Genomic DNA, 27,565 nt, shown 5'->3' on the forward strand with positions numbered 1-27,565 from the left:
GGGGACCCAGGTGAACAAGCTGACGTGATCCTTGCCCTGGTTGGATTCATTCGGCAGGGTCTTGCAGAACACACTCAGGAGCTTGGGCCTTACCTGAGGGCTCTGGTAACCACTGAAAGGTTTAACAGGTTAGTGACAGAACCAGCCTGTGGTAGTAAGAGGCTAGGGAAAGGTGAGAGAGAAGCAGCAGAGAGCTCAAGGAAGAGGCCCTGACCACTGGTTCAGGGGAGAGAGGCTGCCCCTGCCTGGACCTTGGCTGTGGGATGGAGAGGAGGCTGAGGATGGGGGTTGCTACTGATTGGACTCCTAGCCTAGGTCCTCTGTGCTCCAGCAGGAAACCAGAGGCAGAGGCTCTGCCCCACCTTTGTCTTTGGCTTGGAAAAAACCTAGGGAATCAGACGCCCCTTTATCCCTCCCCTTCTCCCTATTCGTTTCTTACTTTTGGAGTTAAGCGTCTCTCATTTCCACCTTTGCCCATAAAGGATGATGGGGTGTGGGGGAGCACAGCCTGACCATCCTCACCCCCACTGGGAGCACCTCCTCCAGGCTGAGATGGGGCATCCTGCTAACACTTAAACTTGGAGGCCCAGATCGAGCACCACCCCCTCCATCTGCCTTTCCCCAACCTCTGCCCTGCCTGCAGGCCCTGCATCCGAGAAAGATGAACACATCCACACCACCAGGGCCAAGTCTTTCTCTGCAGGGCAGAGAACCAGGAGGACGAGTAGAGAGGGCACCCAGGTGGCCAACCTCCCCTCTCCCACCTTGGGTTTGGGTGAGGAGTAGGGCCCATCCTGTGCAGAAACCTCTCGGCTCCTATCGGGAACGACATTGCTGCCTCTTTACCTTATCCTTTTCTCCTCTGAGCCCTGAGGTCACTAGGCTCTCCCCCTTCCACCTGACCCACATCAACCTCTGGGCCCGGGAAAGCACCACAGCCTTCTGGCTGTCTCTCTTCTGAACCTTTGCATGGCTGTTCCCTCTGCTTGGAAGTCTTCCCACCCTTCTCCCAACCTGGCCTTGCTAAGTTCAGGAAGACTACTCCTAACTGGTCAGGTCTCTTCCCCTGCACCCCAAGATCCCTGTGCTTTCCCGTTATTGCACTCATTGCTCTGGTAGAATTTGCCAGTAACTTGTCTGTCTTCCCTGCTAGATTCCAAGCTCCAGGTAGAAAGTGACTTCATCTTGCCTGGGCATTGCTAGGTCCCCCGTGCCCAGTCTAAGTGCCTGACTTATAAGTGCTCAGTAACCTTTGCTGAACAAAGGGATGAGACAGAGTCATCTGGGTAGAGTGAAACAAAGATTTTTGACATCATGAGCTCCTTTGCTGGGAGTGTTGGGGATGACAGTTTCTAAACTTTATCTGTAAACATTCTCCTGGTGAACCCATCCCTGCCCCCCTCCCCATGTGGCACTCCCTGGTGCCACATGGTTAGCTCCCCCCAGACCCTTGGGTAAAACCCTCTGTTCCATCACCCCATCTCCATCTCCCAGGACCCTGAGGTCCCATCCTTTCCCAATTTGCATTTGCCTCACTCATTAATGGAGTCACCAGCCCACCACCTTGTATATATCTGGTGGTTTACTTTCTGAAGTGGAAGGACTCCTTTTTTATTTTTTTCCCTTATTCTTTGGCTGCACCGCGTGGCAGGTGGCATCTTAGTCCCTGACCAGGGATCGAACCCAGGCCCCTTGCCTTGGAAGTGCGGAGTCTTAACCACTGGACCGCCAGGGAAGTCCCCTAAGGTGGAAGCACTCTTGTATCTACCATATTCCTTCAGGCTCATAATGGAGCTGAGGGCCTTTACAGAGCAATAGCTGAGATCTCACCTCTGGAGCCTGACTACCTGAGTTTGAATCCCCACTTTACCACTTACCATCCTAGAAATCTGAGCAAGTTACTTCACGTTTTTATGCCTCCGTTTCCTCATCTTCAAGATGAGCTTGTTAGGAGTATCTACCTCGCGGGGTTATTGGAGAATTAACTGTGTCTAGGTGTGTGGTAGCCAGTCTCCAAAATGGCTCCCAACGAACTGCCCTCCCGGTGTCACGCTGCTGTGCCTTCCCACAATGAATACGGCTGATCCGTGTAAGCGATGGGATATTGTGAAAAGAATGGCGTGTGACTTCTGAGCTAGGTCGTGAAAGACAGTGTGGGTTCTGCCTTCCTCTCTTGGGTCACTCGCTCTGAAGGAGGCCAGCCACCATGTCCTGAGGCAAGTCAAGCAGCCCTATGGAGAGGCTCCTGCCGGCAGCCGGCACCGACTTGCCAGGCGTGTGAGCGAGCCATCTTGGAAGCTGATCCACCAGCCCTTAGATTTCTGCAGCCCTGACCAACATCCTGACTGCACCCTCATCAGAAACCCTGAGCCAGAAACATCCATTTTAGCTGCTCCTGAATTTCTGATCCACAGAAACTGTGAGATAGTAAGGCTTTATCGTTTTAGACAATTGAGATTTAGAATAATTTGTTACACAGCTGTAGGTCACTAATACAATGCTTCAAATGCTTAGAATGATGTCTGACATGTAGTCTCCATACCTGTTAGCCATCATTAACTCCATTTTACAGGTAGGAAGACTGAGGCTCAGGCTGGTGAAGTGATGTTTCTCATGTACATACGTAGCTAGGAAGTGGCAGGGCCAGCAATGTCGTCAACCCAGGGCCTTTATTTATTTTATTTTATTATTATTATTTTTGGCCGTGCCTCACGGCATGCGGGATCTTAGTTCCCCAGCCAGGGACTGAACTCGAGTCCCCTGCAGTGGAAGCGCAGAGTCTTAACCACTGGACCTCCAGAGAAGTCCCAACCCAGGGCCTTTAGTGCCAGCTCCTAGGCCCTTTTTTTTTCTGCCCCACTGTTCCAGTTATCTATTGTTGAGCAACAATGCCTAGTGGCATTAAAACAACTATTTTATTATGCTCTAGACTTTTAGTGTCTGGACCTCCAACAGGACACTGTGGGAATGGTTTATCTCCGCTCTACTATGTCTGGGGCCGTGGGTGGAAAAACAAAGTCTGGGGATGACTTGACAGCTGTGGTATCACTCACACGTCTGGCAGTAGACGTTGGCTTTTGGCTGAATCCCTCCATGAGGACTCTGTTTTTGGCTGCACCACGCGGCATGCGGGGCCTTAGTTTCCGGACCAGGGATTGAACCCGTGCCCCCTGTAGTGGAGGCACGGAGTCTTAACCACTGGACCACCAGGGAAGTCCTCCATGTGGACTCGACGTAGGCTGGGCATCCACATAGCATGAGTGACTGAGTTCCAGAGTGAGTGTCCCAAAAGGCAGAGGGCAGAAAGTGCTAGATTCTTAAGGCCTGGGCTCAGAAAGTGGCACACTGTGACTTCTGCCACATTCAATTGGCCTGCTAGTCACGGAGCCCAGGTTCAAGGGAAGGATACATAGAACCTACCTCTAGGTGGGAGGCATGTCAAAGAATGTGGGGCCATTATTTAAAACTGCCACACCCACAGAAGCCTCCCGTTTGGTGAGGGGCTCAGAAAAACCATCCCTGCCCTGGCAGGCCACACTGCGGTCGGTTGGCCTTATGCGCACAAAAAAAGCACAAACTCCACCAGCCTCCTGGGCTAAGTGCTCATGAAGGGCTTATATGGGGAAGGCATATCACACGGGTTCAGAGAAGGTGCTGGAGTCGTCAGGGACACTTCCTGGCATCTCCCATGTGCCAGGCTCTGAGGAAACAAAGACACAAAACCTTAAGCAGTGGCTTTAGAGAGGAATGCGTGGTGTAGAGGGAAGATGTGTAAAGAAACACCACCACCTGATGTAACAGGTGCCACATGAGAGATGCCTAGAGCAGACTCATGCCACTCTGACTCAGGAGCTCAGAGAAGGCCTCTCAGAAGAGGTGATATCTGAGCCAAAGGAGATAGTCATTCCAGGTAGAGGCACAAGACTGGACAAAGGCGAGCAGACATGAGGAAACAGTGTTGGGGCAACTAGAAGTGACTCAGTATGGCTGTGAGGTGGGCAGAGCTGAGATAAAGCTCCAGGGACACCTGGGGGTCAGATTCCAAGAAGTATGACCAAGGTAGATCACCTACAGGTAAGAAGTGGGCACATGGCATGAGAGGAGGAGGATGCCCATGACACTGTGGGCACTGCCATTAAGCCTGAGAGATCCCAGGAGGGGGTGAGGTCAGGAGGAAGGCGTGTCTGAGGGAGGTGGACACGTGTGGAGTCTGAGATGCCTGTGGGGCGTTCAAGGGAGATTCCAGTTCTGTGTCTGGACAGTTCTGGCCTGATGACTATATAAGATGGTGGGAGCTGCTGATGGAGAGCCTTGAATGTCAGGGTCAAGGGCCAACTCTATACTCTGCAGGCAAGGAAGAGCTAGGGAAGGTTTTAAGTAAGAGATTATAATGGCTGATAGTTAATGAGGGCCCATTACACGTTGGGCACAGTCCCAAGGATTTTATATGGACTGATTTGGACCTCGCAGTAATTCTGTAAGGTCAGTACCGCTGGGTTGAATTTAAGATATCATCAATTGTAAAATGTACCATTATGCCATGACATGTCTTCAATTTAAGATGGGTTCTTCAGAGATGTTCAAATGTAAACAGAAAAAAAAAAAAGCCATGGACTCAAGGAAATATATGATCTGCATTTAAAACATGAGGAAACAGGAACAGAGAAATTAAATGACTTTCCCAAGGTCCAGTAAGAACCAGAGCCAGGATTTGAAGTCGGGCAGCCCAACTCCAGAGCCCAAGTTCTTAAGCATCATTTGATACTGGACAGGATGTTTGAGCGATGTGGAGTTTTAAGAAGACCAGTGTGGCCACTGAGGGTGCAGTGGATTTGAGGGGCGTGGGCAGGGTCAGATGCACATCTGGGAGACTGGGGTCCACGACGAGAGGGTTCTAGAGTGGGCTGGGGGCCATAGAGCAGGAGGAGGAGACAGATGGGATAGAGATCCTTCAGGAATGGACAGAACGGTTGACCCACTGCACACTGGGTGTGAAAACAAGGACAGCTCCAAAATGTTGAGCCTGGAAAGAGGGCACAGCCTAAGAGGGTGTGAGGCAGCTACCGCAAACCAGAGGAGAGCTGTGGTGCCTGGGCAGTCGGGAGCGGGTTTCTCACCCCAGTACGGGCAGCAACGCTGCCTGGCACGTGACCGGCAATCCCTTAGTATTTGTCAAATGAATGAATGTATGAATCATTGTATGATCTCGGGCAAGTTGTACGACCTGGCTGTGTGATCCCGGGGTCTCATTTTTTGGTGTAAAATGAAAGGACTGGACTAGAATGTGCAGATCAAAATAGAAGGTGTTCTCCTGGGAGGGGTAAGCATTCCCCTCTCCATCCCCAGGACCTTAATGGATCCCCCAAACAGTGGTTCTAACCCTGGCTGTAAGTTAGATTAACTGAAGCCCCATACGAGACCACTACACTCAGAATCTCTGGAGATGAGGCCCAGCAACAGGTAGTTTTTAAAGTTGCTCAGATGACTCCAATGTCCAGCTGGTTGAGAACTGGGAGCCTCTAGGGACCCAGTTTGTAAACCACGGCGCTAGGTGAAGGCCGGCCCAGGTCCTCGGGCTGAGACTTACGGTGGGTGATAGGCCTCTCTTTTCATGTCCCATCTCCCATCCCCCAAACCCAAACTCCTGATAGCCAAAGGACCAAATACCAGGGTCTCTCAACCACACACTGCTGACGGTTCGGACACGCACGATAGCTCTTTGTCGTGGAGGACTTTCCCGGGCATTTTTGGATATTTCGCGGCGTCCCTGGTCTCTGCCTACTAAACACCAGTAGCACATCCTCAAAACCCCCCATCAAAACAATCAAAAATGTCTCCAGATACATTGCCAAACGCCTCATCGCGTGCAAAATCCCCCCCCCACCCCGGCTGAGAACCACTGGGCTACAAGAGGCTCCCGCGCTCCCTCTGCCCTCCCCAGTCGCAGACAGAGGCCAGGCAGAGGTCGAGGCCATTTGACAACAGGTTTAGTTGGGCCTCTGTGGGAGCCTTCACAGTATTAAATGGAAGGGTAGCATGCCAGCAGTCTGAGTGATGTGGTCTCACTCTAGGGGGAGGGACTTTTCCAGAACACTCATTCCCGGATTCCCAATCAGTCACAGGAGGGCCAAGAGGAGCTTCTGGGGCAGACAGCCCCCGCTTTCCGGGAACAGGCAGAAGGGGGTGTGGGAGTGGGAGTGTGTATGGAGGGGATTCTTTCCTTCTGTAGATATTTTCCTGGCACGGTGACTGCCTCTGTCTGATTGGTTGAGGACTGGAGGGGAGGAACTTTCCAGCTGTGGGTGCCTGGGTCCCTGGACGCCATCTGACGCTGGGATTGTGGGGATGTCTGGGTATCAGGGTCTGGAAGACTGAACCGTTGGGGCTGGAACTAAGGGTCTGGTTGCCCCCCTCCCCCCCCCACCCCGCCCCACGAGAGAAGTGGAAGTTGTGGGCACATGCTCCTTAGAACTGGAGGCTAAGATGTGTCCTCGTCTTCACAAGTCACTTTTTGCTTGGAGGTGGCTGTACCTGAGGGAAGACAGAGGGTGGGAGTCCAGGGAAGGGAAGGGGAGGGGGCTGGGAGGGAAAGAGGAAGGATGGGGGGTGGGGAAGGGTACTGATGGGTCGGAGGTAGTGAGGCTGTTTCTGGCCCTTATCCCTCAACTCACTCCACCGCGAAGCTCAGAATACCCAGGAGGAGGGCGGCTCCGGAGACAAAGAGCAGCAGAATCCTGGCTTCCCAAAGATCGTGACTTCCTGCAGGGACCCCAGGAGGCAGTGAATGATCCCGGGGACCACACCCATCGATGCTGGGGTAGCCTAACAGCTCAGAGATCTGGGCCGGGTGAGGCAGGGGTGGGGAGTAAGGACCTGGGAAGCAGCGCTTTCGGGGCCAGCAGTACACCTCGAAGCCCTGGCAGGTGGAGCAGTTGTACAGGATGGTGCTGCCCCCTGCAGGAGACAGCAGGACCAGCTCTGGGGCGGGAAGCTTCGCTGAACCCTGCGAGAGTCCCACACTTCCTCCCCAAACTGCAGGCTCTCCTCAGGTCCCCCCGAGGCCCCTGGCCCTTGCTACCCCTTCCCTTTCCTACTCACGGCAGGCGGGAGCGCAGAGAGCTGAAATGAAAGACAAGGAGGATGGGGGTGGATGAGCTCAGCCACACCCTCCTTTGCCTGAGGACCTAGGCACCCCTTGATCCCTCCCCGCATCAGTACCTTCCCTGTTGTATTCTGGGAGCTTGGTCTTTTGAAGCCATTTCCAATATGAAAGGAGTGAGGAGAGAGACCCTTCGATCTCTGGGGAGGCAGAGAGCAGCTTTAGTGCCCGGGGTCTCAGCAGGGCCGGTTCACCTCCACACCTTCACCCAGCGCCTCCCCATCACGCCCTCCTGTCTCCACCCACCCACCACCCTTCCCTGCCTCCCCAGCCCCCTCCTCCCAACCCCCTCCTTGGTGCCATCCAAGCCCCTGCGTTGTACCTCCCCCTCGGCCTCACCCATGACCCTCAGGACTCTGTGAGTCTTCTCTGTGACTTTTTTCAAGGATGCATCATCTGTGGAGATGGATAAGGACCGGGCGAGATTCCCTCATTGGCCCAGAAGGAGGTTCTGGGGCCTTTCCTGACTTTCCCAGGGTCTGAAGAAGCTCTCCCAGAGGGAGAGGCCAGTGTGTCCAGAGAGGCCAGTGGACTGAGAAGATGGCTGACAGGCACAGCTGGGAGGCCACATGCAGCCCCCTTAGGGCACAGGGGTGACTGACTGTTGCTGAGCCCATCCCTGGATGTCTGATCTTACCTAAGGCAAAGGCCGAGAAGTTCCAGGAGACTTCACAGTCCTTCCACTGGGCCTCCATCTGGCTGCAAAGCTGAGCCAGGCGGCCCGACAAGTCACGGTCTGGGAAGCGGCAGAAGACACAGGCCTGGGCGGCTGCCAGGAAGATCCCACCTAGTGCCAGCATCCACATGAGGCCCGCTGCAGGTTCTGGAGCGGGGGCTGGCCCCACCCAGGCTGGGAAGGCCTTGGAATGCTCTGTGATCCTGGTTCCAGTCCTTTGCCTGGAGGTTCTAGAGTGTTCCAGAACAGTTGGAGTCTCTAGAACATTCCAGAACAGTGCCACTGCTCCATCCCTGACTGACTGGGGTAAACCTGGGGCCCAAGGAACTGGGGCCAGAAGAAGAAACCTCTAGTGGGACATGGACAGAGAAAGCACGTCTTCTGCTGTACTCCCAACCTAGCCCTCAGCAGCCTTTACGAGTTTGTGGTTCCAAGAGAAACTTTATTTTTCTTCTTGTAAATCATGACCAGTGATAAATAATAAGTGACTCCCCCAGTGAAGAAGTTGTTTGTGAGTATCCCATCCCTTTCCATATCCTCCCCCACTCTCTCAAACTCTTCTGTTCATCTCCTCTCTGCCCTGGGCAGCCTTGGGCCTTCCCCAGCTATCTCCTAGCAACAGGCTCATTGTTGCCTTAGTAACCGAGAGCTCTATACAGGCCTCCAAGGCCCAGCTAAGCCCAGTGACTTCTCTTACTTCTCACCAGAAGATCCTAGTGACTCAAGGCCCAGCAGGCCCCTCCTGCCTACGTGGTGATGTGAAGCACATGTACACACACACACCTTGGGATTAACCTAATTCTCAGTCTACTCACACCCATACCGCGGACACACCTGGTGCCAAAATAGTTTCTGAGCAACCCCAAACAGCCCTGGACACGCAGAGACCACAGAAAAGCCAGCACACAGACACCACCTCCAGCGACATGGATGGGAGCCAGGATGCCAGGGACCCATGCATCAGTCAGACTCACTGGCTAACAGGCACGTTCACATGAAGGAAGGAAGGCGAGGACGCAAGGAGATGCCCCGCTCCTCCCCATGGCCAGCCCCACCATCAATATGGGATCCTTTAAAACACTTGGATCTCCAGAGGGATGCTCCAGCCCCATAGTTAATGGGGATTCTCCTAGCTCCCTTGTGCCAAGCTAGGATGGGGTGTAGCCCTTCTGTCTCTCTCAGTGGTGGCTTGGAACACAGCAAAGAATCTCCCTTCCCGTGTTTCAGAGTGTTCTGACCCATCTTTGGTCAGGCCAGGCCAGGCCACCAGCTCCAGGAGAAGTCACAGTCCAGAAGACCACATTAGAGCAATCTAAAGTCTCTCATTTCCCCCAGACCTCACTGTCCCTCCACGGTTCTGCTAAGCCTAGCCTGGGCAGAGAAGCATCCCCACTTTTCCAGACCCTGGATACTAAGCTCCAAGCAAGGAAACACCGAAGGTCCCCAGGCTCAGGCGAGGACCAGCCAGGGAAGCTTCCCCACCCCTCCCAGGATTAGCACCAGTCCAGACCCTCTGGTCTCATGAGCCCTTGGGCTCTCTCTGGTTTGGGGATTCCTGCCCACATCTGGGCTCCAGTCAGGTGCAACGGGGCCCCTGACTCTCACAGCTCCAGGAGCAGAGCTAGGAAGAGGCTCAGGAGAGACTTCACCCTCTTTACTGACCCATTCTTTCTAACCCCCCCCTCGCCCACACAGTCAAACTGAAGGCAGCGTTCCTAGTTCTCAGTTCCTAGTGTCGGACAAAGCGCAGAGATCGGGAGTTGAGCAGGTCTTCGGGGTCAGGGAAGACGGAGTCGAGACGGAAGCCATGCTCCAGGGCCACCCGCAGCACCTCCTCCAGGAAGCCTGGAGTGCCCACCACCTCCCGTCGCTCTCCTGGCCCCCCAGTCCACAGCGGCTGCAGCCCCAGTCTCCTGTACTCCACTTCGGGGAGCTCTGCAGGGCAGGGGGCCCATTCCAGATGAAAGTGTGGGCCTCCCTCCGCCCTGTCCTCATTGGCCACACCAAATCGGGCACGCATGGCACCCAGACACTCAGAGTCGGTGCAGAAGAGGTTGGCCCGGAAGGTATCCACCTGGACAGAGCTCAGCTCATAGTGGTGTGGGCCCCGACGAGCAGAGAAGTGCACCAGGCGGGGGCTGCTATCTACATCTGCGTGGAGCAGGGCGGCTGTGGGTGCCGGGGTCCCCTGAGAGGCCTCCAGTTCCCGCAGGGCATCCAAGAGGGGCCGGATCTGGTAAAAGTCAGCCTCTGCCCTGAGAAGCGCTGTCTCCCCGTATCCACAGGGCAGGTCCAGGCGGCCCAGCCGTAGGAAATTGAGGATGTGCCGGAAGGCCTTGCCATCTCGGTCGATAAAGTAGTGGCCGCCTCCCTGGGGATTGAGGTTGGGGGTCATGGGAGTACCAGCCCTAAACATGGCCCCCAGCATGGAGTCTGGGAATCGAGTCAGGGTCTCCAAAGTAGTGGAATATAGCGTGCCCCCGACATTCAGGGTCACGGGGCCCCCAAAGGAGGGGGGCGAGGAGGGCACAGGAGGAGGAGAAATTTTGAGGAGTATCGAAGACACCGAAAGAGAAGAAAAGGCAGAACTTCCCGGATGTGTGCAGAATTGGGTCGTAAGGTTCAGACTGTCTCTGGGTCGGAGGCTCAGGTTGGAGTACAAGGCAGCAAGATTGGGGGCTCACCCCAGCTACCTGGGTGGTGGAGGATGGTTTCCGGGCACAGAAACGCCGGAAAGGTTGAGACAACGGATGAAACGAGCAGAGGGAAGTCAGAGAGGGACGGGAGATTTAGGTCCACACGCATCCGATTCTGGGTGGTCGGCGATTCCTTTCTGTGGTCTTCTGACAGTGGGTTTCCGCAATCCAACCAGCAGGTGACGGTGGCGAGCACAAGGCCGACTCTGAAGGGACCAGCTTCTCGGGCAGACCGCTGTCACCGTGGGCGAGTCCACGCAGGGCTCCGGGGGCCAGTCAGAGGCCTGGCCTGGCCTGGCTCCGGCGCTGGTCCCAGGAGAAGGAGGCGAGGCTGACCGGAGCCGATGGCGGAGGTGCCTCTGTATCGGCTGGGGAGCGAAGATACACGCTCAATCCGAGCTGGGAGGGTCCTAGGACTCCTATGGAAGCAGCCGGGAGTCTCGGGACCGGGCGCCGCCGCCTTCTCCGGGTTTCGCCGCAGCCGCTTAAGTACTCTCCGCCCCAAGGAGGTGGCCTAAGGGCAGCGGCCGGGGGCCCTTTAAGAGGCAGCCCCGCCCCCTGGGCGCCCCGCCCCCGCCCGGAGCGCGCGGCTCCGGTGGTGGTGGAAGCGGAGTGGCGAACTGGAGAGACGGGGCTGACGGGCTGGACTGGCGGACGCTAGCGCGGGTGGGGTCCGGGGGGTGACTCAGGCGCGTCGTTAAGGATGTGGCCGTGACGGCCCCGCCGGCCCCTAGGTGTGCCCGACCTCACGTCTGCAACTCGGCGGGGGCCGGCGTCTCCTATCCGGTAGCTAAAAAAACTGAGGCCCAGCCGTCGGGGGTTTTGGATTAGTTCCTTTTTAGTCGCTCCCGCAGGGAATTCCCGAGGGGGCGGGTGCTGAGTTGCCGCATTCCAGGGATGCTTCCGGGCTGGGGTGGCCCGAGCCAGCCTCTCCATCCCGGTCCTATGCCAGCACCCCCCATCCCCCCCAGAGAAGGCTGGACCCAGCCCACGCAAGCGGCCTCTGCCGGGCCTGACGGGTCTGACCACGTCTCCTGAGCCCGCCAGCCCCGCCTCAGAGCCGCCCGGCACTCGGGCCGAGGCCGAAGCTCCCAGTTCACTCCCCGGGAGTCGCCCCTCGAGTGACTCCAGTTCGCAAACTCCCAATCGCTCCTGCACCCCAGAAGCCTCAGTGTCCTACACCTCACCCGCCCGACGGGGATGCTCAATAAATGAACTTTGAAGAGCAAAGCACAAAGGCTTTAATAGAAAGGGGAGGGCGGTGGGAAGGGCAGGGATGGGGGGTGCGGGCCCTCGAAGGCCTGGGATCAAAGCGTGTGTAGGTCATGGCTACGCCGGCTCAGCTTCTCCGGGTTGTCGGACGCCATGAGGGAGAAGTCGCGGAAGATATCGAGATACGTCTCGTCTCCTGAGGGGAGGGAGGAAGGGCTGGGATGCCGGGTGGCTGGGCCCTAGCACGGAAGAGTACAATAGGGACAGCCCGGCCTGGTAAGAGCACGCGCTTCCAGCGTGGGTGGAAGGGACATCTGCACCGTCAGGGCGGCGCCCTCGCCTATTCTTTGCTCTGTTTCAAGGACCCGGTGCGTAGGATGGGCCCAATACATATTTGTTGAATAAATGATGTAATTAATCAATGAAGCTGGGCACAGGGGGTTGGGGACGGGTCACCAGCGGCCAGAAGCCCAGAGTTACAATGTTGTGTGGGGAAAGAGGGGGGTGGGGGGTACTTTACCAGCCTGGCCCTGGGCCGCATCGACCTCCCTCATCTTTGCCAATCGCAGCCTGAAGGGGAGGGAATTAAGGAATGAATGACATTCTCCTCACTCCCCCCGCCCCAACTCCCATCCTTTGAGCTGGGCTGTTTCATTCACCTGTTTCCCCAGGGTCTAGTGCTTTAAAGACGCCAGACAACAATGTTAATGAATGATGCCTCTCTCAGAATAAACTCACCTTCCTCGGACCCTGCCCTCCCCCCTTCCTACTCCAAGCCTCAGTCAACACTTGGAGCATCCTTTCAACGTCTGGTCCTGGAGCTGGCCCCTCCCCTCCCCAGGCCCCGCCTAGCACGCAGGGGTCTCGGTGTTAGCCCCGCCCAAGTGGATAGTGCAAGCGCTAGCCCCGCCTCTTCAGGCATCCTCACAGAGTGACGATGTCAGCGTTGGCTGTTTCCACGGCGATGGTCAGGGGGTCTCTGCCTTCAGAGTCTCGGGCTCCCAGATCGGCCCCCCGTTTCAGGAATAGGCAGGCCAGCCTGGACAGGACAGCCAAGTTCAGCCGGCCCCTCACCCTGTCTGGAGCCTTCCTCCTCAAGGTCATTATCCCTGCCGCCCCTACCCCGTGTGGCCAAGAATGGTTGCGTGGTGGAGCGGGCCTCGGCCGTGGCTGTCCACTTGGTTCACGTTTGCCCCGTTCTGGAGGAGGAACTCACAGGCCAGAAGAGAATTCTGCGTGGAGAAGTAGAGAATGGGGATAAAGGGTGGCATCTTTTGAGGCAAATTTAAAGATATTTTAGAGTGGGGTCAGTTCCGAGGGTGGGTATGGGATGGCAGGCTCTGCTCCAGCTCTTTACATGTATTCATACATTAAATCCATAGTACAACCTAATGAGGTATGTTATCCCTATTTTACAGATGAGGAAACTGAGGTACACGAAGGTTCATAATTGTAAGTGGTGAGGGTCTGGGTTCAAACCCAAGTTTGTCTGCCTCCAAATCTCACACTCTTAGCAACCAGGCTCTATTGGTTATCACTCCCTAGGAGGTGGGAGAGGCTAAGAGCTGGGACCAAAGTCCGGAGTAGGGGAGGAGAGGAGGAGCCTAAGGGTGGGGTGGGGTGGGGAGGTCGGCAAGACTCTCACAGCAGCTGTGGCCTGGATCAGCGGTGTGGCATTCTCCTGACCCCCGTGGACCCAGTTGACATCGGCTCCATGGGCGAGGGCATCAGCCATGGTGGGAAGGGATGGAGGATGCCCAGCAGCTCGAAAGAGCAGGGCCCCAGGGTGCAGGCTGCCCAGGTCCTCAGAGGGTGGCTCTGTTAGGGGGAACCAGCTGTGAATCTGGGAAGAAAACCCTCAGCACAGTCCCCCGATGCTGTAATGGGATAGTTCACTTCTCAACTGTGGGGAGGCCTTCAAGACTGGGGATTGTGGTGGGAGGTGATGGTGGGTGTGAGTGGGTGTGGGTAGGTCCCCTAGGGCGTATGGGATAGATGGCAGTGTTCACCTCTTCCTGTCCAACCACCCTGACTGGCTGGGATGTCAGGGGTGAGCTGACATGGTGACGGTCAGCCTCAGCTCTCTTGGCTCCCTCGGTTCCAGCCAAACTCACACCCTCCTCCACAGGCCTCTGGAAACCCTAACTCATTCTCCTGACTTTTCTCATGCTGGTGACACCCTCACATAGCCCTCCTGGCTTCCTCCCAGCCCCACGGTCCTTCCCATCTTTCACCGTAATCCCCGAAACTCTTGCCTCGAAAAACCAGTGCCAGTGGGCTGTGGCCCCCCATAACAGGCTCAAGGGGAAGACGTGGGCCCCAGACTCTGTGCCTCCCCACCGGGCTTGGCACCATGCTGAGCACACGGCAGGCGCTCAACAAATGCCCAGCCAACCCTATACCTGGCTTGGGTCTGAAGCTCCCAGGCTGGGGCCTGATGGTGCCCGGCTTTGGGGGCACAGGAGGCTGCCCCCTCGGGGGCCCCCGGCCACCTCTTCGCCCACGAACCTCGGGAAGCTTGGTCAGGAACTTCTTCTCCACGTATTTGGCGTGAATCCAGGCCTCCTTCTCTTGCCTGGTGGGGGAGGGTTGTGGGAGAAGAAGGCGACAGTCTTCCCTCCTCCCATCCCAGGCTCTCCTCCCTCCCTGCCCATAAGGAGGGCAGCCCCAGTCCCTCCACCCCAGCCTCACCGGGAGCAGCTGGGCCCTGGCTTCTTCACGGCCATGGCCTCCACACGGGCCTCATAGATCTGATTCATGACGACATTCCCCAGCTCACACATGAGCTTCAGGCGGCCCAGAGGCAGAGACAGACGGGTAGGGTGCAGGTGAGTGTCTGAGCCCTCAGGGCTCTGCAGCCCTGCCCTCACCGCACCCCACACTCTCACAGCACCCCAAGTCACCTTCACGAGTTCCGGCTCCCATGAGTCAAGGGTCAGGGACCGGACTTTGGAGAAATGAACTCCAAGGCTCCTGGAGGGCAGAGGGGAGGTCAGGCCCTCTGTGGGGGAAGCAGCCGGGGGAGGTGCTGCTGCTCCTGGAAAGACTTGGGGGCAAGGTCCAGCATGGGGGTCCCGTGCAGAGGCACTGGGCCAGGAGGCAGCAGGGCAGCCAGGGCCGTGCAGCCTTGACCTGTATCTGGCAGGATCCCGCCTGTTCACCATTCCTTCTTCTCTCTTCTTCTCATCCTCTCCAGCCACCTCCCCTCTCTCCACGCACTCTGGCCGGGACAACTCTTTCCACGCCATTCCCCCTCCCCGCTTCCACCCCAATGATGGGACGCATAGACTTGCTAAGGCCTCACGACATCTGACACCTCTCTCTGCTTTTCGTCAGCTCCCCGGCCCTCAGCAGCCCTGACCCCGCACCTCATCCAGTCAAGCCACTCAACCCCCCTGGGTGTCCCCCTACCCAGGCCAGACCAGGACACTGAGGGGCTGGGCCCACCTGGGTCCACCCTGTGCCCCATAGGATTGGCCCAGGCCTGTGCCCAGCGACAGACAGAATCTGAGAGGAAGCCCAGGCAGGGCGGGAAGGGAGGGAGGAGCCCCTGTGCTGGGCTCCAGCTTGCCTCCATCCCACTCCACTGCTGCCAGAAAGAGCAGGGGCCCGCGCTTGGGACCTTGGGGAGTGACCTGTGAATGCCGGAGCACTGAATGCAGAGGGTGACGCCCAGGTTGATGCTGGCCCACTCAGGGGCCGGCTCCCGGCAGTCACAGCACTGGGCGTTGCCGTCCACGCTCTGCACCTGGGCTGCCACATGCCCGACTCCACCAGAATCCCTTCCCCTGCTCATCCCGCCAGAGCCCAGGGTGGCGGCGGAGCCCATGGCCAGGTGTCCTGAGCCCTGGGGGAGACAGGGGAAGAAAGAGTGGCTCTGAGGTCTAGGGGAAGCGATGTCCCATCTCCCTGGGCAGTCTGGCCCTGCACCCCCATGTTAAGGTACCTGGCCTGGACCCCGGGGGCTGTCATCAAGGCGAGCCTGGCTGAAGGCCGTAGCGATGCTGCTCTGCACAGCACTGACCCACAGCTGCAGGAGGCGCTCTGAGTCAGCCTGCAGGAGGCAGGACCTGGGCAGGGGGGCAGCCGGAGGGCAGGGAGGGGTCTGAGGCCTGGGGAGCCGAGTGGCAGGACAGGCAGGCTGACATTCAGCTAGTATTCAGCTGGTACCACTCATATTGAAATACCTCTGCACTAGTTGGTCATATCCTTCCAGATATCCCCCTTCACCCTAGACCCTCCCCTAGCCTGCCCCTCAATTGAGCCACCAAAGGGCTAATGCCTGGGGCTGCATCAGGGGACTCCAAGATCCTGCTCCAGAGGTGCCTTTGTGATTGGCCCTGCCTTTCCAGTTGGTAAAATTGAGATATACGGGTGTCACCCCTGGGCACTGCACTCACTTGCTGGGGGACACCACCTCAAAGCAGAACCGCCTTTCTGAGTCAGGACAGAGCTTCACTGTGCAGAGACGAAGGTCATCCACCACCACAGTCACAGGGTCCTGACAGGGAAAGGAGATCGGGGGGCAGGCGTCCAGGCAGCCACAGCAGGGCTGAGTCCTCCTGGGCCCGGGCACCCAGGACCTGGGCCTACTCACCTTGTGCTTCTTCTGATAAACCAGTTGGTTGCTCTGAATAGTAAACCAGCGTCTGGAAGAGGCAGAAGTAGGGTTAATGACATGGGCGGCATTGGAATGCGGCTCGGGACACAGACAGGAGAGAGGCTGTGCTCTTAGTCCCGTAAGGATCTTGCTGAGAGGAGAGAGACCGGGCTGCCCATCCCATGAGATGTTCCAGAGGAGGGTGACAGAGGTGCAGCCAGGGACATCTAAGGGGTGCTATTCACATCCCGAGTACCCCAGATTTGATAACATTTATGAAGACAACTTTCCAGCAGATGGCAGTAAAATGCATTGTCTAATAAATCTATTGCTACAATGTTTGGCAAGTAGAAGTATCTTGGAGAGAATTCCCTGGCAGTCCAGTGGTTAGGACTCTGCACTTTCACTGCCGAGGACCCGGGTTTGATCCCCAGTCAGGGAACCAAGATTCTGCAAGCCATGAAGTGTGGCCCCCCCAAATTTTTAATTTAAAATTAAAATTAAAAAAAAAAAGTAGCTTGGAGAAGGGGCTCTCTCTTCTAATTTGCGCAAAGATCCCATATGGGCTGGCAGTGGCCCTGGAAGGGGAAGGGGTCGAGTCAGAGCAGATCACCACCCTGCTCCGCACCCTGCGATGGCTCCCCACTTCCCTCAGAGTAGAGCCAACAAGGCCCTGTCGTGATTCACGTCCTCATTAGCTCCACCTGCATCTCCTACCACTTCCTCTTCCCTCCCTCTGTCCACACCCTGGGCCTCCTCTCTGTTCCTCAAACCTTCCAGGTTCCTCAGGGCCTTGGTGCTTGCTCCTCCTTCTGCCTAGAACATTTTCTCCCAGGTATCCTTCCCGTCTTCACTCAGAAGTCATCTTTTCATGAGGCCTTTGCTGACCACCCTATTTATTTATTTTTATCATTATTATTATTTTTTGGCCACAGAGCTTGCGGGATTCTCAGTTCCCTGCCCAGCGACTGAACCTGGGCCACGGCAGCAAGCGCCCGGAATCCTAACCACTAGGCCACCAGGGAACTCCCTGCCCACCCTATTTAAAATTGCAACTCCTCCCCAGCTCTCCACATTGCTTGCTTTATTATTTTTCACCTATGGTACTCTTACCTTCTAAGAGATAATTTACTTAATTATTACGTTCTTGTCTGTCTTTGCTGACGGAATGTAAACTCTCTGAAGGCAGGGGGTTTGTCTGTTTTTCCTGGCTGTAGTTAGCACACTCAAAAAAATTTAACCTGATGGGTTTGGCCGATTGGGGTGTCTGCTCCTCACCTGCTCCAGGTTTTAAATGCATTGCTGGCCCGTTTGAAGAGGTGCCCTTCCATGACCAGGCCACCAGGCCCCTCCTTTAGGCTTGGCTCTGGCTCTTCCCTACCCAGCTCCTGGGGGCACAAAAGGGTCAAAGGGCAACTGAAGTGTGCAGAGACCAAGGCCCCAGGCCCATCTGCTTCCTGCCCGCAGCCCAGCCCTCACCTTCTGTTTCAGCAGCACGTGTCTTTGCTCCATGTCCCTCTTCTCTCGAGCCGAATTCAAGACCAGCCGGTGTAACTGAGCACAGGAGGGGCATCTCAGATGGCCCAGCCTCCCAAAACAAGGCCAGGAGAATCATCTCAGAGCCCCTACCCTCCCTCTTCCACCTGCCTGCGCCCTGGGTCTCTACCTGGCCACCCAGCTCCTTGCGATACTGGGCCAGCCGGCTCAGCTCCTCGTGGCCCTGCTGGAAATGGGTGGCCTGGGCCTCCACCAGACGCAGCACCTGGGGGACAAGGTGGGTAGGGGGCAGACCCCTCTCTTTTCCTCTCCCTCCTGCTCCCATCAGCAGGCTCCTCCCCTCCCTGCCCTCGCGCCCACGGCAACTCACAAACTCCATGATGTCAAACTTCCTCTTGTCCTCAATCACATTGATCTGAGAACCCAAAAGACCTCAGATCAGCCTTGAAAACACAGACGCATGACCCACCCACCCCCCAACCCCCCACTGCACACCAGTGACTCTCCAGCCTCGAGGTGACTGGGGTCCTGGCACCCCAAGAAGGCAGGTTGGGGCAGGCACCTGCAGGGCATAATCCAGGGCCCGTCCCCGGTACCCAGCTCGAGCAACCTTCAGAGCAGCTCCGGCCTCTTCTGCCTCCTGGGCCCGGCGCCTGGGGACCTCTGCGTTGTGGGTCAGAGCAGCCTCCAGGCTCTCAGCCCCCCGCCAGAAATCCCGGCGAGCCTCTCGGAAGCCCCGGAGACCTCTGGGGGTGTGGGGATAACAGAAAATCACCGATACACCCTCCTGCCCCCAGCAGAGAAGTCCTTGAGATTCGCTCATAGCCTTGCAGCTAGCCTATGGACGGTCAGAACTCCAAGGGGATCCTTGGGATGGGGGCTAACAATAAGGCACCAGAAGCCCCCAATCTCACAACTCCTTCATTCAGGGAGGCCCCTGCGGCAATGGGAAGAGGGCTGGAGGACTGGTTTCCCTCCTAACTCACTCCTTGACCAGAGTTTGGATTTGCTGCTGCAGTGTGTGCTGGGTGGCATCTAGAAGCTCCTGAGGGAAGCAGAAATTGGCAGGTGGCGGTCAGGACCACAGACGCCCTTGCTCCCCTCACCAGCCCTACCTACCCCCACTTACTGCATGGCTGTCCAGCTTGTGGCTCAGGCTCTGAGTGAATTTGTCCAGACACTCCTAGGCAAGAAGAGGCACAGAGAAAGTATCAGGCATGGGCGGTAGGGCCCTCCCATCCCTAGACCCAGCTTGCTCTGGCCTGGCACCCGCAGACCCCAGACCAACCCTCCCCTTCCACAGGATCTCTCCACATCCCAGACCCCACCCCAGCCTGGTTTGGACCCTCCACATACCGCCATCATGGGCTCTGGTGGACCCAGGTGGGCCAGGTCACAAATGCCAACAATGAAGGCCCGGCTGGCGGCAAGGTAGTGGCGCCCACTTTCCAGGAGGCCATTACCCAGCTTGAGGAGCTAGGAAGCAACAGAGCAACGGGGAGTTGTGCCACGCGCCACCAATACCCAGTGCTACCCCCGCTCCTGTCCTACTTCCTCTCCCCTTTCCCAGGGCTGTGCCCCTCCCTGCCCCTCCTCATCTACACTCCTCTGTGGCCCAGACCAGTTTCTAACACACACGTGGTGCTTTCTCATCTCTGTTTCTTTGCTCCCACTACTCCATGCCTGGAACAAAATTCCTCCCAGCCTGTCACCGAAGCCAGTGTCAGCTTCACCTCCAAAACGTCTCTCCTGCCCTGCTCCGTCTGCTTGGATCCAGAGTTCCCCAGAAATGCCATCCTCACGCTCTATCTGACACCCAGGATGAATGTTCTATCTGGTTGGTATTAAATTCTACAGTATTTACTGTCTACAGTTGTCCATTCTGTGCTTAGTAAACATTCCCTCATAAATATTAATCCGTCAGCTAGGCCCAAGGGTCAGGGCAAAGATGGTGCTCCTAGGGCCCATTCTGTCTGGCCCTAATTACAAACAAGGAGGCTTGATAAACAAAGGGACAAGTGACTGGCCAGAGGAGGATCTCTGGGAGAGCAAGGTGTCCAGCCTTTTCCTTAACCACCTCACCTTCCTTCCCAAATACCTGAATAAGGAACTTTCATAAGATTGAATTAGTGACACACTGGTACATCCATACAATAGCATGGGGCAGCAAGGCAAAAGGAATGAGCTATTCATCTGTGAACTATTAATGAACTGCTGATCACTACTGATATGCCACAACTTGAATAAACTTCAGAGACATTATTCTGAGAGGAACAAAAAGGCCAGGCCAATCTTGAACGGTCACATACTATATGATTCTACCTAGATAACAATCTAGAAAGGACAGAAGCCTAGAGATAGAAAACAGATGAGTGGTCGTCATGGATGAGGAAGGGGCTGGGGAGGGGGGTTATCATTACAAAGAATGGCACAAAAGAGTTCCTTTGTGGTGATATGAGTTGTTTTTTTTTTTTTTTTTTTTTTTGCAGTACACGGGCCTCTCACTGCCGTGGCCTCTCCCATTGCAGAGCACAGGCTCCGGATGCGCAGGCTCAGCAGCCATGGCTCACGGGCCCAGCCACTCCGTGGCATGTGGGATCTTCCCGGACCAGGGCACGAACCCGTGTCCCCTGCATCGGCAGATCCATACGTGTGATAAAGTGCCATTGAATTATACACAAAGATTTTTTTTTAAGAGTATATGCAAAACAGGTAAAACCCAAGTAAAGTCTTTAGACAGTTCGTTGTATCATGCCAACAGCAATTTCCTGGTATGGGGAGTATACTACAGTTATGGAAGATGCTGTCATTGGGGGAAGTTGGGAGATAGGTACGTGGGATCTCTCTGTACTATTTTTGCAACTTCTTGTGACTCTGCAATTAACTAAAAATACAAAGTTTAACTTAAAAATATATGTATATATTCATAGGTAAACTGAATCACTTTGTTGTACAGCAGAAACTAACACAACACTGTAAATCAACTACACGTCAATTAAAAAATGTATATATTATTTGGTCACCTGCTAACTTTCAGGACATGGTATAGGCACTGGGGATTGAGCAAAAACAAAATGGAAAAGTTCCTCATGACACTTCCATTCCAGTGGGGAAGAGTAGACAAGAAAAAAAATTGGCAAGCCTGACAGACACAGGCTAAGGTGACCCCTGATGATCCCACCCTTGCATAATCCTCACCCCCTGAGTGTGGGTGAGTGAGACCTGTGATTTGCTTCTAATCAGTAGAATACGATATGGCAAGGGCGATGGGATGACACCCCCAAATGACAAAGGGGACAGATTCACTGCTGTGGTCACATTCTGACGTAAACTGATGCCATCTTGCCAGCACTTGCAAGGGAGACTGCTGCTGGCACTGAAGAAGCAGGCTGCTATGAAGTAAACCGCCTACGGACAGGGCCCGGTGGCAGGGAACTGTGGGTGGCCTCTAGGAGATGAGCGCCTCCATCTGGCAACAGCAAGGACCTGAATTCTGCCAACAATCACATGAGCTCAGAAGAAAACCCTCAGCTACGGATGAGGCTACAGCCTCTGTCAACACCTCGGCTGCGGCCTGTGAGACCCTGAGCGGAGCAGTCAAGCTGTGCTCGACTCCTGACCCACAAAACCTATGATAACACCTGTGCGTTGTTTTAAGTCACCGAGTTTGTAATAACTTGTTACACAATAATAGAAAACTAATACCGCGAGTAAACATAAAAGGTGTCAGATTGAGATAAAGGCTGTAAAGAAAAAAAAAGCCAAATAAGGGAGGTGGGAGTGTGCAGTTTTTATAAAGAATATCTAGGAAGGCCTTACTGTGTGTGTTCAGGTGTTTTACTGGTTTGTTTTCCATGGCTAGTCTGCGAGCCCCCTGAGGGCAGAAACAGCCTGCTTCTCCCTGAGGCGCCCACGGCTCGCATAATGCAGGTCTCAAGAACCGACCAAGTAAGCCCACAGGTGCTCTTGTTTTCCAAGACTCTGAGCCCCTTCAGGGCACAGAACCACTTTTTGGCTCCTCTGTAGCCCCAAAGATCTACCCCACCTGGTTAGCATTCAGTAATCCCCGGAACTCATTCTTGGTCTCTAGTTTTCTCCCTGGCCTCACCCCTCTCATCTTAATCCCACCCCGGGTCACCTCTCTCCACGTCAGGATCACCTTTTCCAGCCGGGTCTCCAATTCCGACACTTCGGCTTCCACCAGCTCGATAGAGGCTCTGGGAAAGGAGGGATGGGGTCACAGGAACAGAGCTTGGGTCCATCTGGTCTGTTCACCTCAGCAGGGTTGGGGGTCGGGGTTAGGGGGTGAAGGGTACAGACGGAAAAGGCTGATGGGTTAAGAACTGCCCACCCACCCTCTCTGACTCGCTCACTCTGCACACTGTGGGAGCTACTACAGCCCAGGCCAGAGCAGGAAGGGTAGAAAGAGGGTGGATGTGGCGAGGGCAGGAAGTTGCTAACCGCCCAGTGCAGGTGCTGGGGGAGGGGCAGGGGTCCAGAGAGAGGGAGGAGGGAATGCCAGCTCTGGGAGTGAGAGAGGCTGGAGGGGCCCCCTTCACACATGCAGTGGGTGGCGAGCATCAGAGCACGAGATTTGATAGCAGAGGTACTGCTTTGGCCCATAAGCTGGATCTTGTCCCTTTGAGACTTACTCCCTGGAAAGACATCCTCCGACTTGGGGAAGGTGTGCGTGTGTATTAGGGGGTATTGGACCTCCCTGCCTCTGCCTGCCCCCCTCCCCCGCCCCTGGAGACCTGTGCACACTTACCGGAAGCGGGGTGAGTCCTTAAGGCACTCCTCAAAATCTAGCTTGACCGTCATCTCAGCTTGACTGCTCCGGGGCCAGTGGGCCCTGGGGCCTGGAGGGTGGGGATGCAGGTGTCGGTACTCCCTGCCCCGGGGGGAGGTGGAGTGCTGATGAGGAAGAAGGAGAGGATCCTCTCCTGGGTAGACCCTGGGGGGCGCGATTCTTTCCCTAAGTGGAAGGGGTGTCCTAAGAGGAGCTCTCACCCCACACTTCCAGGCAACGCTGGGAGGGGTAGAGGCGGGGCCTGGGCGGTGGAGAAAGGCCCTGAGATCAGAGAAGCCACAGCCCCGCCCTCAGAGCCTATCTGCAGTCACCTTCCTACCGGGACCCTGGTCTCTGCTTCAGTCTCCTTCAGTGGTTGAGTTGTGGGGGCCTGAGACATACAGGTTCAAATCCTGATTACGTGACCCTGGGCAAAGCTCTCTGATTCCTCAGTTTCCTCATCTGAAAGATGGGCATGATAATTCCTACGTCCAGGGTGTGTAAGAATTAAAGGTGATACTGGTGTGTGGCTGACTGAATCACACCAATCATTGTCAGACGGCTGCAGTGGGGTCTTCTTGGACTCCTGGGGGCCTGTTGAGTCCAGTCCCCCAGACCACTCCAAGCTTTCTTCTCTGCTCTGCTTGCCTGTGGTTTCCTGTGTGTGAACTTCCCTTTCTGCCCCCCACTCCTCAATGACAGCTCAGGCCCAGCCTGGACCCCCAATACCCAGACTCCTGCTTTTCTTCTCTTTATTGTCTACCCCTACCAAGGGTGTGAAGGCGGGGACAGGTTGGCCCCCACCCCATCCCCAGCTGGCTACAGTTTCCATCGTCTGGTTTCCTCCTCCTGAGTCCACTGGAGCTGCAGGGTTTCATCTGGAGAGAGGAGGGACTGGGTTAGTGGCTTTCTTGCAGCAGGCAAAAGATCTGGCCCATGTGACCCCCTGACTCCCTAGAACCTACCCACTCAGCCCCTCTCCCTCCCTGGCCAGCCCCTTGCCCCTGCTCAGGCTCACATCTGTGCTGGTTTTGGTTTGAGGAGTTTGGGTGGCTTCCAGGTTCCCTCTCTGAGCCTTCGGTGCTTTGCCAGTTCAGCCCCTTGGATACCAGCCACTGACACCAGCCAGACATTGCTCGGGACCCACTGTCTTTGGAGGACGGGGCAGTACCTGGAGCAGGGTAGGTGGCAGAGAGGAATCAGGAAGGAGGCATAGGGGCAGCGGTGGTGCTAAGCTGGCAGGAGGTCCCGATCCCTCTGCGCCTCCCTGGGTCCCTCCATACAATCCACGTTGCACACAATGATGTTGAGGGCCTCTCTCATCACCTGCTGCTGACCTACTGGCCTGAGGGGAATGGGGGTTGGGGGGATGGGAGCTTGCCAAGAGCCAGGCCTGGTGAGATAGTGGCCTGGTGCCCTCACCAGGCTTCGATGACATCATTGTCACCTTCAGGGAGCTCTCGGTGGCCTTGTAATCCTGCGAGGGGCTTCCAGTATGGTCCAGCAGACGGACCTCAGTGCTTATGGGATTCTCAATCACGCAATTCAAGCTTGTGGAGCCTGGAAGCATCACAGGATCAGGGTTGGGGCACCCATCAGTCTGTTGGTTCTCGGCCACCGCCCCGCTCCCAGGCTGACCCAGCCCAGCTCTCACTGGTCTGCTGCTCATCTTCTGTGTCCTCCTCAAGTTCAGGGTGGGGAGAGCACCTCAGATATCTTCGTTTGCTATAATACTCCTTGCGTCGCAGATCAATTTCATTCTCCAACACGACGGTGGTGGATGAAGCTGGGGACTGATTTCTTAAGGCAGGGGAAGCTGAGGAGTCATCCAAATCAATCTGAGTCATGTGGCCACCTAGCGAATACAGGCCACCAGCTCCACTGTGACCCCCAAGCCCCGGGGAGAAGCTCAAGCCCCAGGTTCTCATCTCACTTCTATCACCCCCCACCCCCCGTTTTTAGAAAAATGTCAGTGACTTTTCCACCGGCCACAGTTCGCTTGGGCTTTCTGTTCCTCCTCCCCAGCCAGCTTTCCTTGGGGGCTATCCTGATGAGGACCCCACTCCAGCTGCTCTCTGTCTTCCCTGGGGTCACCTTCCAGCATGACCTCCCTGTCAGCCAGCAGGGCCCTGAGGAAGACAGGCTATGGTGGAGAAGGTTCTGGACTACAATTACCTTGGGTCCCTGGGGCCCCACCATAGCTAACCTTTGACTTCTAGAATGTGGTTCCTGGCCACCAGGCCAAGCTCATCTTTGACTCCTCTGGTCAGTCCTCTTGCCCCGCCTCTCTCCACAGGCCTGGGCTCTGAGGCCAGCATCACACCTCGACTGCCATTTCTCATACTGACACTGCCCACACTGCTGTTCTTGTTATTATCCAAGGGCAGCTTTTTCGGAGGCTTGAGGAACTTTCCTTCATTGTAGTGTGCCTTGCGGCGCTTTTCAAAATCACTGGATTCTGTGGGCCAGCATCAGAGCTTGGCTTTCCTGCCAGGCTCTCGCTGAAGGCTCACGCCACCCACTTTCCACTCAATCCCCACCCCACATCTTACGTGTCTTGGAAAAGTTGTCTGAAGACCCTGAGCTTCTGTTATCACTGTACAGGAAGACCTTGGGGCAGAAATTGTCCATTGTTGCAAACCTGAAGGGGAGGGAAGCCAGTTGGGGGCACGGAAGGGAGAGAACAATGGGAGCAGGTGGTAGATGGGGCCAAGCTGGCTGACTCCCCCACTTTGTTTTTGTTTTTGTTTCTTGTGGTACGTGGGCCTCTCACTGTTGTGGCCTCTCCCGTTGCGGAGCACAGGCTCCGGACGTGCAGGCTCAGCGGCCATGGCTCACGGGCCCAGCCGCTCCGCAGCATGTGGGATCCTCCCGAACCGGGGCACGAACCCGTGTCCCCTGCATCGGCAGGCGGACTCTCACCTCTCTGCCAGCTCCTCAGGAGTCATTGTGTGAGAGGTCCCCGCGAGCAGGTCTTCGTCGCTGTCCTGCAGCCTGCACAGGAGGGAGAAAGCAGTGCCTCAGAAGGGGATAGCAGGCAGTCCCCCACTCCTTTGAGTAGGGAAGAGAGTCTGGGCTGAAGGGCTAGGGCTGAGGGCTCAGCACCTGTGGTTGGGAGTGCGGGGCTCATCCACCTTCATAAATCCATAGTCCTTGTCAGCAGGGTGGTAGGTCGCCAGAATATTCATTTCATCCCAGCGCTGACACTTTTTCCTTCGGGTGAGGGAAGGACACAGAAAAGGGGGAGGAAACCTTCTAGTGCCCTCCTCCTCACAGCCCTCTCTCATTCTTACAGTCATTCAAAAACTGTTGCTTGCACCCCCTTGTAGTTCCAGAGGTGTAGGAGGCTGGGGATGGGGTCACACCTGATGACAATCACGTACGATGTAGTTAGGGTACATGCTGACTTCTTATCCGGTACCTGCTACTCTCTCAAAGGCTAGGAACCTCAGATTTCCTACCCAATTACCCTCACCTACTCTCACTTTTAGTTCTTGGCACTCCGCCCCTTCTCCCCTGACTCCGCCTCCTCTAGTGTCTGGAATCCCTTCCTCCCGGGCTCCTTACCTCTCCGCCCTGGGGGATTTGTGCATCACGGTGGAGCTTCTGTTTTTTAGTATGCTCCGGGGCCGGTCCTCACAGGGTTTGTCGGGGTGCATGCAAGTTGATCCGGAGTGCGGAATGTATCCCGAGTTGTACACCCCAGGCCCCCCGGACCCCAGGTTGGACGTCCCGCATACACTGGTTCCAGGGAAGGGGGGATTAAGCCCGCCAGAGTGTGTACCGGACCCGGGATGCCGGTTGAGGCCGGAACCGAAGACTGCTGTCCCTCCGGAGGGCTGGCTAGAACCAGGACTGCCAATTACGGTTCCCCCGGAGTATATGGGGGGCCCAGAACCGTAAAACATGGCTACTCCGCAGGGCAGCCCGGCGCCTGCCTCGACTCCTCCGATGCCTCCGGGCACTCCCCTGGTTGGCCCTCCAGGAGATTCTCCGTCGAGGCCGCTAGTAGCCCCCAGAGATTCCTGCTTCTCCATGGCACCACTAAGGGGCCACGCTAAGCTACCCCGCCCCGGCTCCCTGCACCACATAGCCCCGCCCCCACCGCGGCGGGCGGGGGACGCTTGGGCTAGGCCTGGGTCCCCTCCCCCACTGCTCCCTGGAGCCGCGGGGGGCGGAAAAACTGTATAGGGACCTCGGGCTGGGAGCCTCTCCGCTCGCCCCTCCTCTCCTGTCCCACCCTAAGACTTTTCTTTGTCTCTGGGATTTGTTCCCGCCTTTCTCCCCATCGCTGCCCTCATCCGAATTATCCAATCGTAGTCAGGGGTCCTGGCCGTGGGGCGTGAAGCCTAATTGTGACGTCACAGTCCTCCAAGCTTAGCGTGAGCGTCGAGTGAGTTGTGCTGGGGGTTTGTTGACAGCTCTGGGGGAATCTTTGGGGAATATCAGCGCCGTTGCTTGAAACTTCCTGCCGGGGTTCCTTTGCATTCTTTATTCGTGGCTTTAAAACCTCAAGATAGGCTTGACTAGAAACATCCGCGAGCTTTTTTTCCCCCCAAAGCCGGGCCGCTCTGCCTCTGCGGAGAGTTGTGATACAAAGTGGAGGGACTGCGACACTCTAGAAAGACATAACCGGTCTCAGTGGTAGGGAGGGCAGATATTTTCATTTACAAAGCTACCAGTTCCCTGCTCTGGGAACTCAGAGCTCGCTCACACCGCTTCGAAACGAGCAGAGCGAAGGAAAGCTCCCCCCTCCCCTTGCCGTAAAGCGAATACTTCAAGGTGTTGCTTGCTTCGACGAAGGCGGGGTCTTCGGTGCAGCTGTCGCAAAGCTGAAAGTGTTTGGGCACCAACTCCCCCCCGTCGCGTCGTAAAGATGCCTGCGGCAGTCGTTTCTCCCACTGTCGCAAAAGCTCCCGGCCCGTCTTCACCCCTC

General features: G+C 56.2%; 4 protein-coding genes across 9 annotated transcripts; all 4 read right to left on the reverse strand.

Moving 5' to 3' along the window:
- Positions 1-6,497: 6,497 nt before the first annotated feature.
- On the reverse strand, positions 6,498-7,965 carry TMEM95 (transmembrane protein 95; the record flags this gene model as incomplete). The annotated part of the gene is made up of 6 exons (XM_079904317.1): positions 6,498-6,531; positions 6,672-6,954; positions 7,099-7,119; positions 7,219-7,299; positions 7,499-7,555; positions 7,797-7,965. The coding sequence occupies 6 exons, from the start codon at positions 7,963-7,965 to the stop codon at positions 6,498-6,500; spliced, it is 645 nt and encodes a 214-aa protein (XP_079760443.1).
- Positions 7,966-9,302: 1,337 nt separating this feature from the next.
- Positions 9,303-10,363, reverse strand: KCTD11 (potassium channel tetramerization domain containing 11). The gene has a single exon (XM_079904618.1). The coding sequence runs from the start codon at positions 10,261-10,263 to the stop codon at positions 9,565-9,567; it is 699 nt and encodes a 232-aa protein (XP_079760744.1). The 5' UTR covers positions 10,264-10,363; the 3' UTR covers positions 9,303-9,564.
- A 1,397-nt stretch (positions 10,364-11,760) lies between these two features.
- Positions 11,761-23,459, reverse strand: ACAP1 (ArfGAP with coiled-coil, ankyrin repeat and PH domains 1). Of its 3 annotated transcripts, none has more exons than XM_079905082.1 (23): positions 23,399-23,459; positions 22,609-22,731; positions 22,000-22,057; positions 19,197-19,316; positions 18,970-19,023; positions 18,827-18,885; positions 18,451-18,586; positions 18,211-18,255; positions 18,010-18,105; positions 17,823-17,897; positions 17,622-17,731; positions 16,341-16,392; positions 16,144-16,244; positions 15,690-15,813; positions 15,379-15,590; positions 14,647-14,716; positions 14,435-14,529; positions 14,146-14,318; positions 13,389-13,561; positions 12,866-12,975; positions 12,672-12,782; positions 12,264-12,313; positions 11,761-11,939 (listed from the first exon to the last, which is right to left on the reverse strand). In XM_079905082.1, exons 2-23 carry the CDS (start codon positions 22,659-22,661, stop codon positions 11,839-11,841), a joined length of 2,178 nt encoding a protein of 725 aa, XP_079761208.1. In that variant the 5' UTR covers positions 22,662-22,731; positions 23,399-23,459; the 3' UTR covers positions 11,761-11,838. The 3 variants fall into 3 exon arrangements, with proteins under 3 accessions (XP_079761208.1, XP_079761207.1, XP_079761209.1); XM_079905081.1 differs by having other exon boundaries at positions 18,403-18,586; XM_079905083.1 differs by lacking the exon at positions 23,399-23,459 and having other exon boundaries at positions 18,403-18,586; positions 22,609-22,920.
- Positions 22,806-27,385, reverse strand: LOC307176941 (uncharacterized protein). 4 transcript variants are annotated; one of them, XR_013824956.1, is made up of 9 exons: positions 26,197-27,385; positions 25,735-25,842; positions 25,552-25,623; positions 25,182-25,270; positions 24,836-25,087; positions 24,284-24,484; positions 24,077-24,189; positions 23,648-23,800; positions 22,806-23,507 (listed from the first exon to the last, which is right to left on the reverse strand). XR_013824956.1 is itself a non-coding variant. In XM_079903520.1 (9 exons), exons 1-9 carry the CDS (start codon positions 26,718-26,720, stop codon positions 23,449-23,451), a joined length of 1,557 nt encoding a protein of 518 aa, XP_079759646.1. In that variant the 5' UTR covers positions 26,721-27,385; the 3' UTR covers positions 22,806-23,448. The 4 variants fall into 4 exon arrangements, 3 of the variants coding, with proteins under 3 accessions (XP_079759646.1, XP_079759645.1, XP_079759647.1); XM_079903520.1 differs by having other exon boundaries at positions 24,052-24,189; positions 24,284-24,445; XM_079903519.1 differs by having other exon boundaries at positions 24,052-24,189.
- Between the last annotated feature and the right edge of the window lie 180 nt (positions 27,386-27,565).

Source organism: Stenella coeruleoalba (genome assembly GCF_951394435.1).
Source record: "Stenella coeruleoalba genome assembly, chromosome: 19".
Lineage (NCBI taxonomy): Eukaryota > Metazoa > Chordata > Mammalia > Artiodactyla > Delphinidae > Stenella > Stenella coeruleoalba.

Coding starts and splice junctions, on each gene's coding strand:
- KCTD11 (XM_079904618.1), bottom strand. CDS start 10,263: ATGCTGGGGGCCATGTTTAGGGCTGGTACTCCCATGACCCCCAACCTC.
- ACAP1 (XM_079905081.1), bottom strand. CDS start 22,661: ATGACGGTCAAGCTAGATTTTGAGGAGTGCCTTAAGGACTCACCCCGC. Junction 22,058..22,608: donor AAGGACTCACCCCGCTTCCG/GTAAGTGTGCAC, acceptor CTCCTTTCCCAG/AGCCTCTATCGAGCTGGTGG. Junction 16,393..17,621: donor GCATTTAAAACCTGGAGCAG/GTGAGGAGCAGA, acceptor TGCCTCTTCCAG/ACGCTGGTTTACTATTCAGA.
- LOC307176941 (XM_079903519.1), bottom strand. CDS start 26,720: ATGTGGTGCAGGGAGCCGGGGCGGGGTAGCTTAGCGTGGCCCCTTAGT. Junction 25,843..26,196: donor AAATCCCCCAGGGCGGAGAG/GTAAGGAGCCCG, acceptor CCTCACCCGAAG/GAAAAAGTGTCAGCGCTGGG. Junction 25,088..25,181: donor AGACAACTTTTCCAAGACAC/GTAAGATGTGGG, acceptor GCTGGCCCACAG/AATCCAGTGATTTTGAAAAG.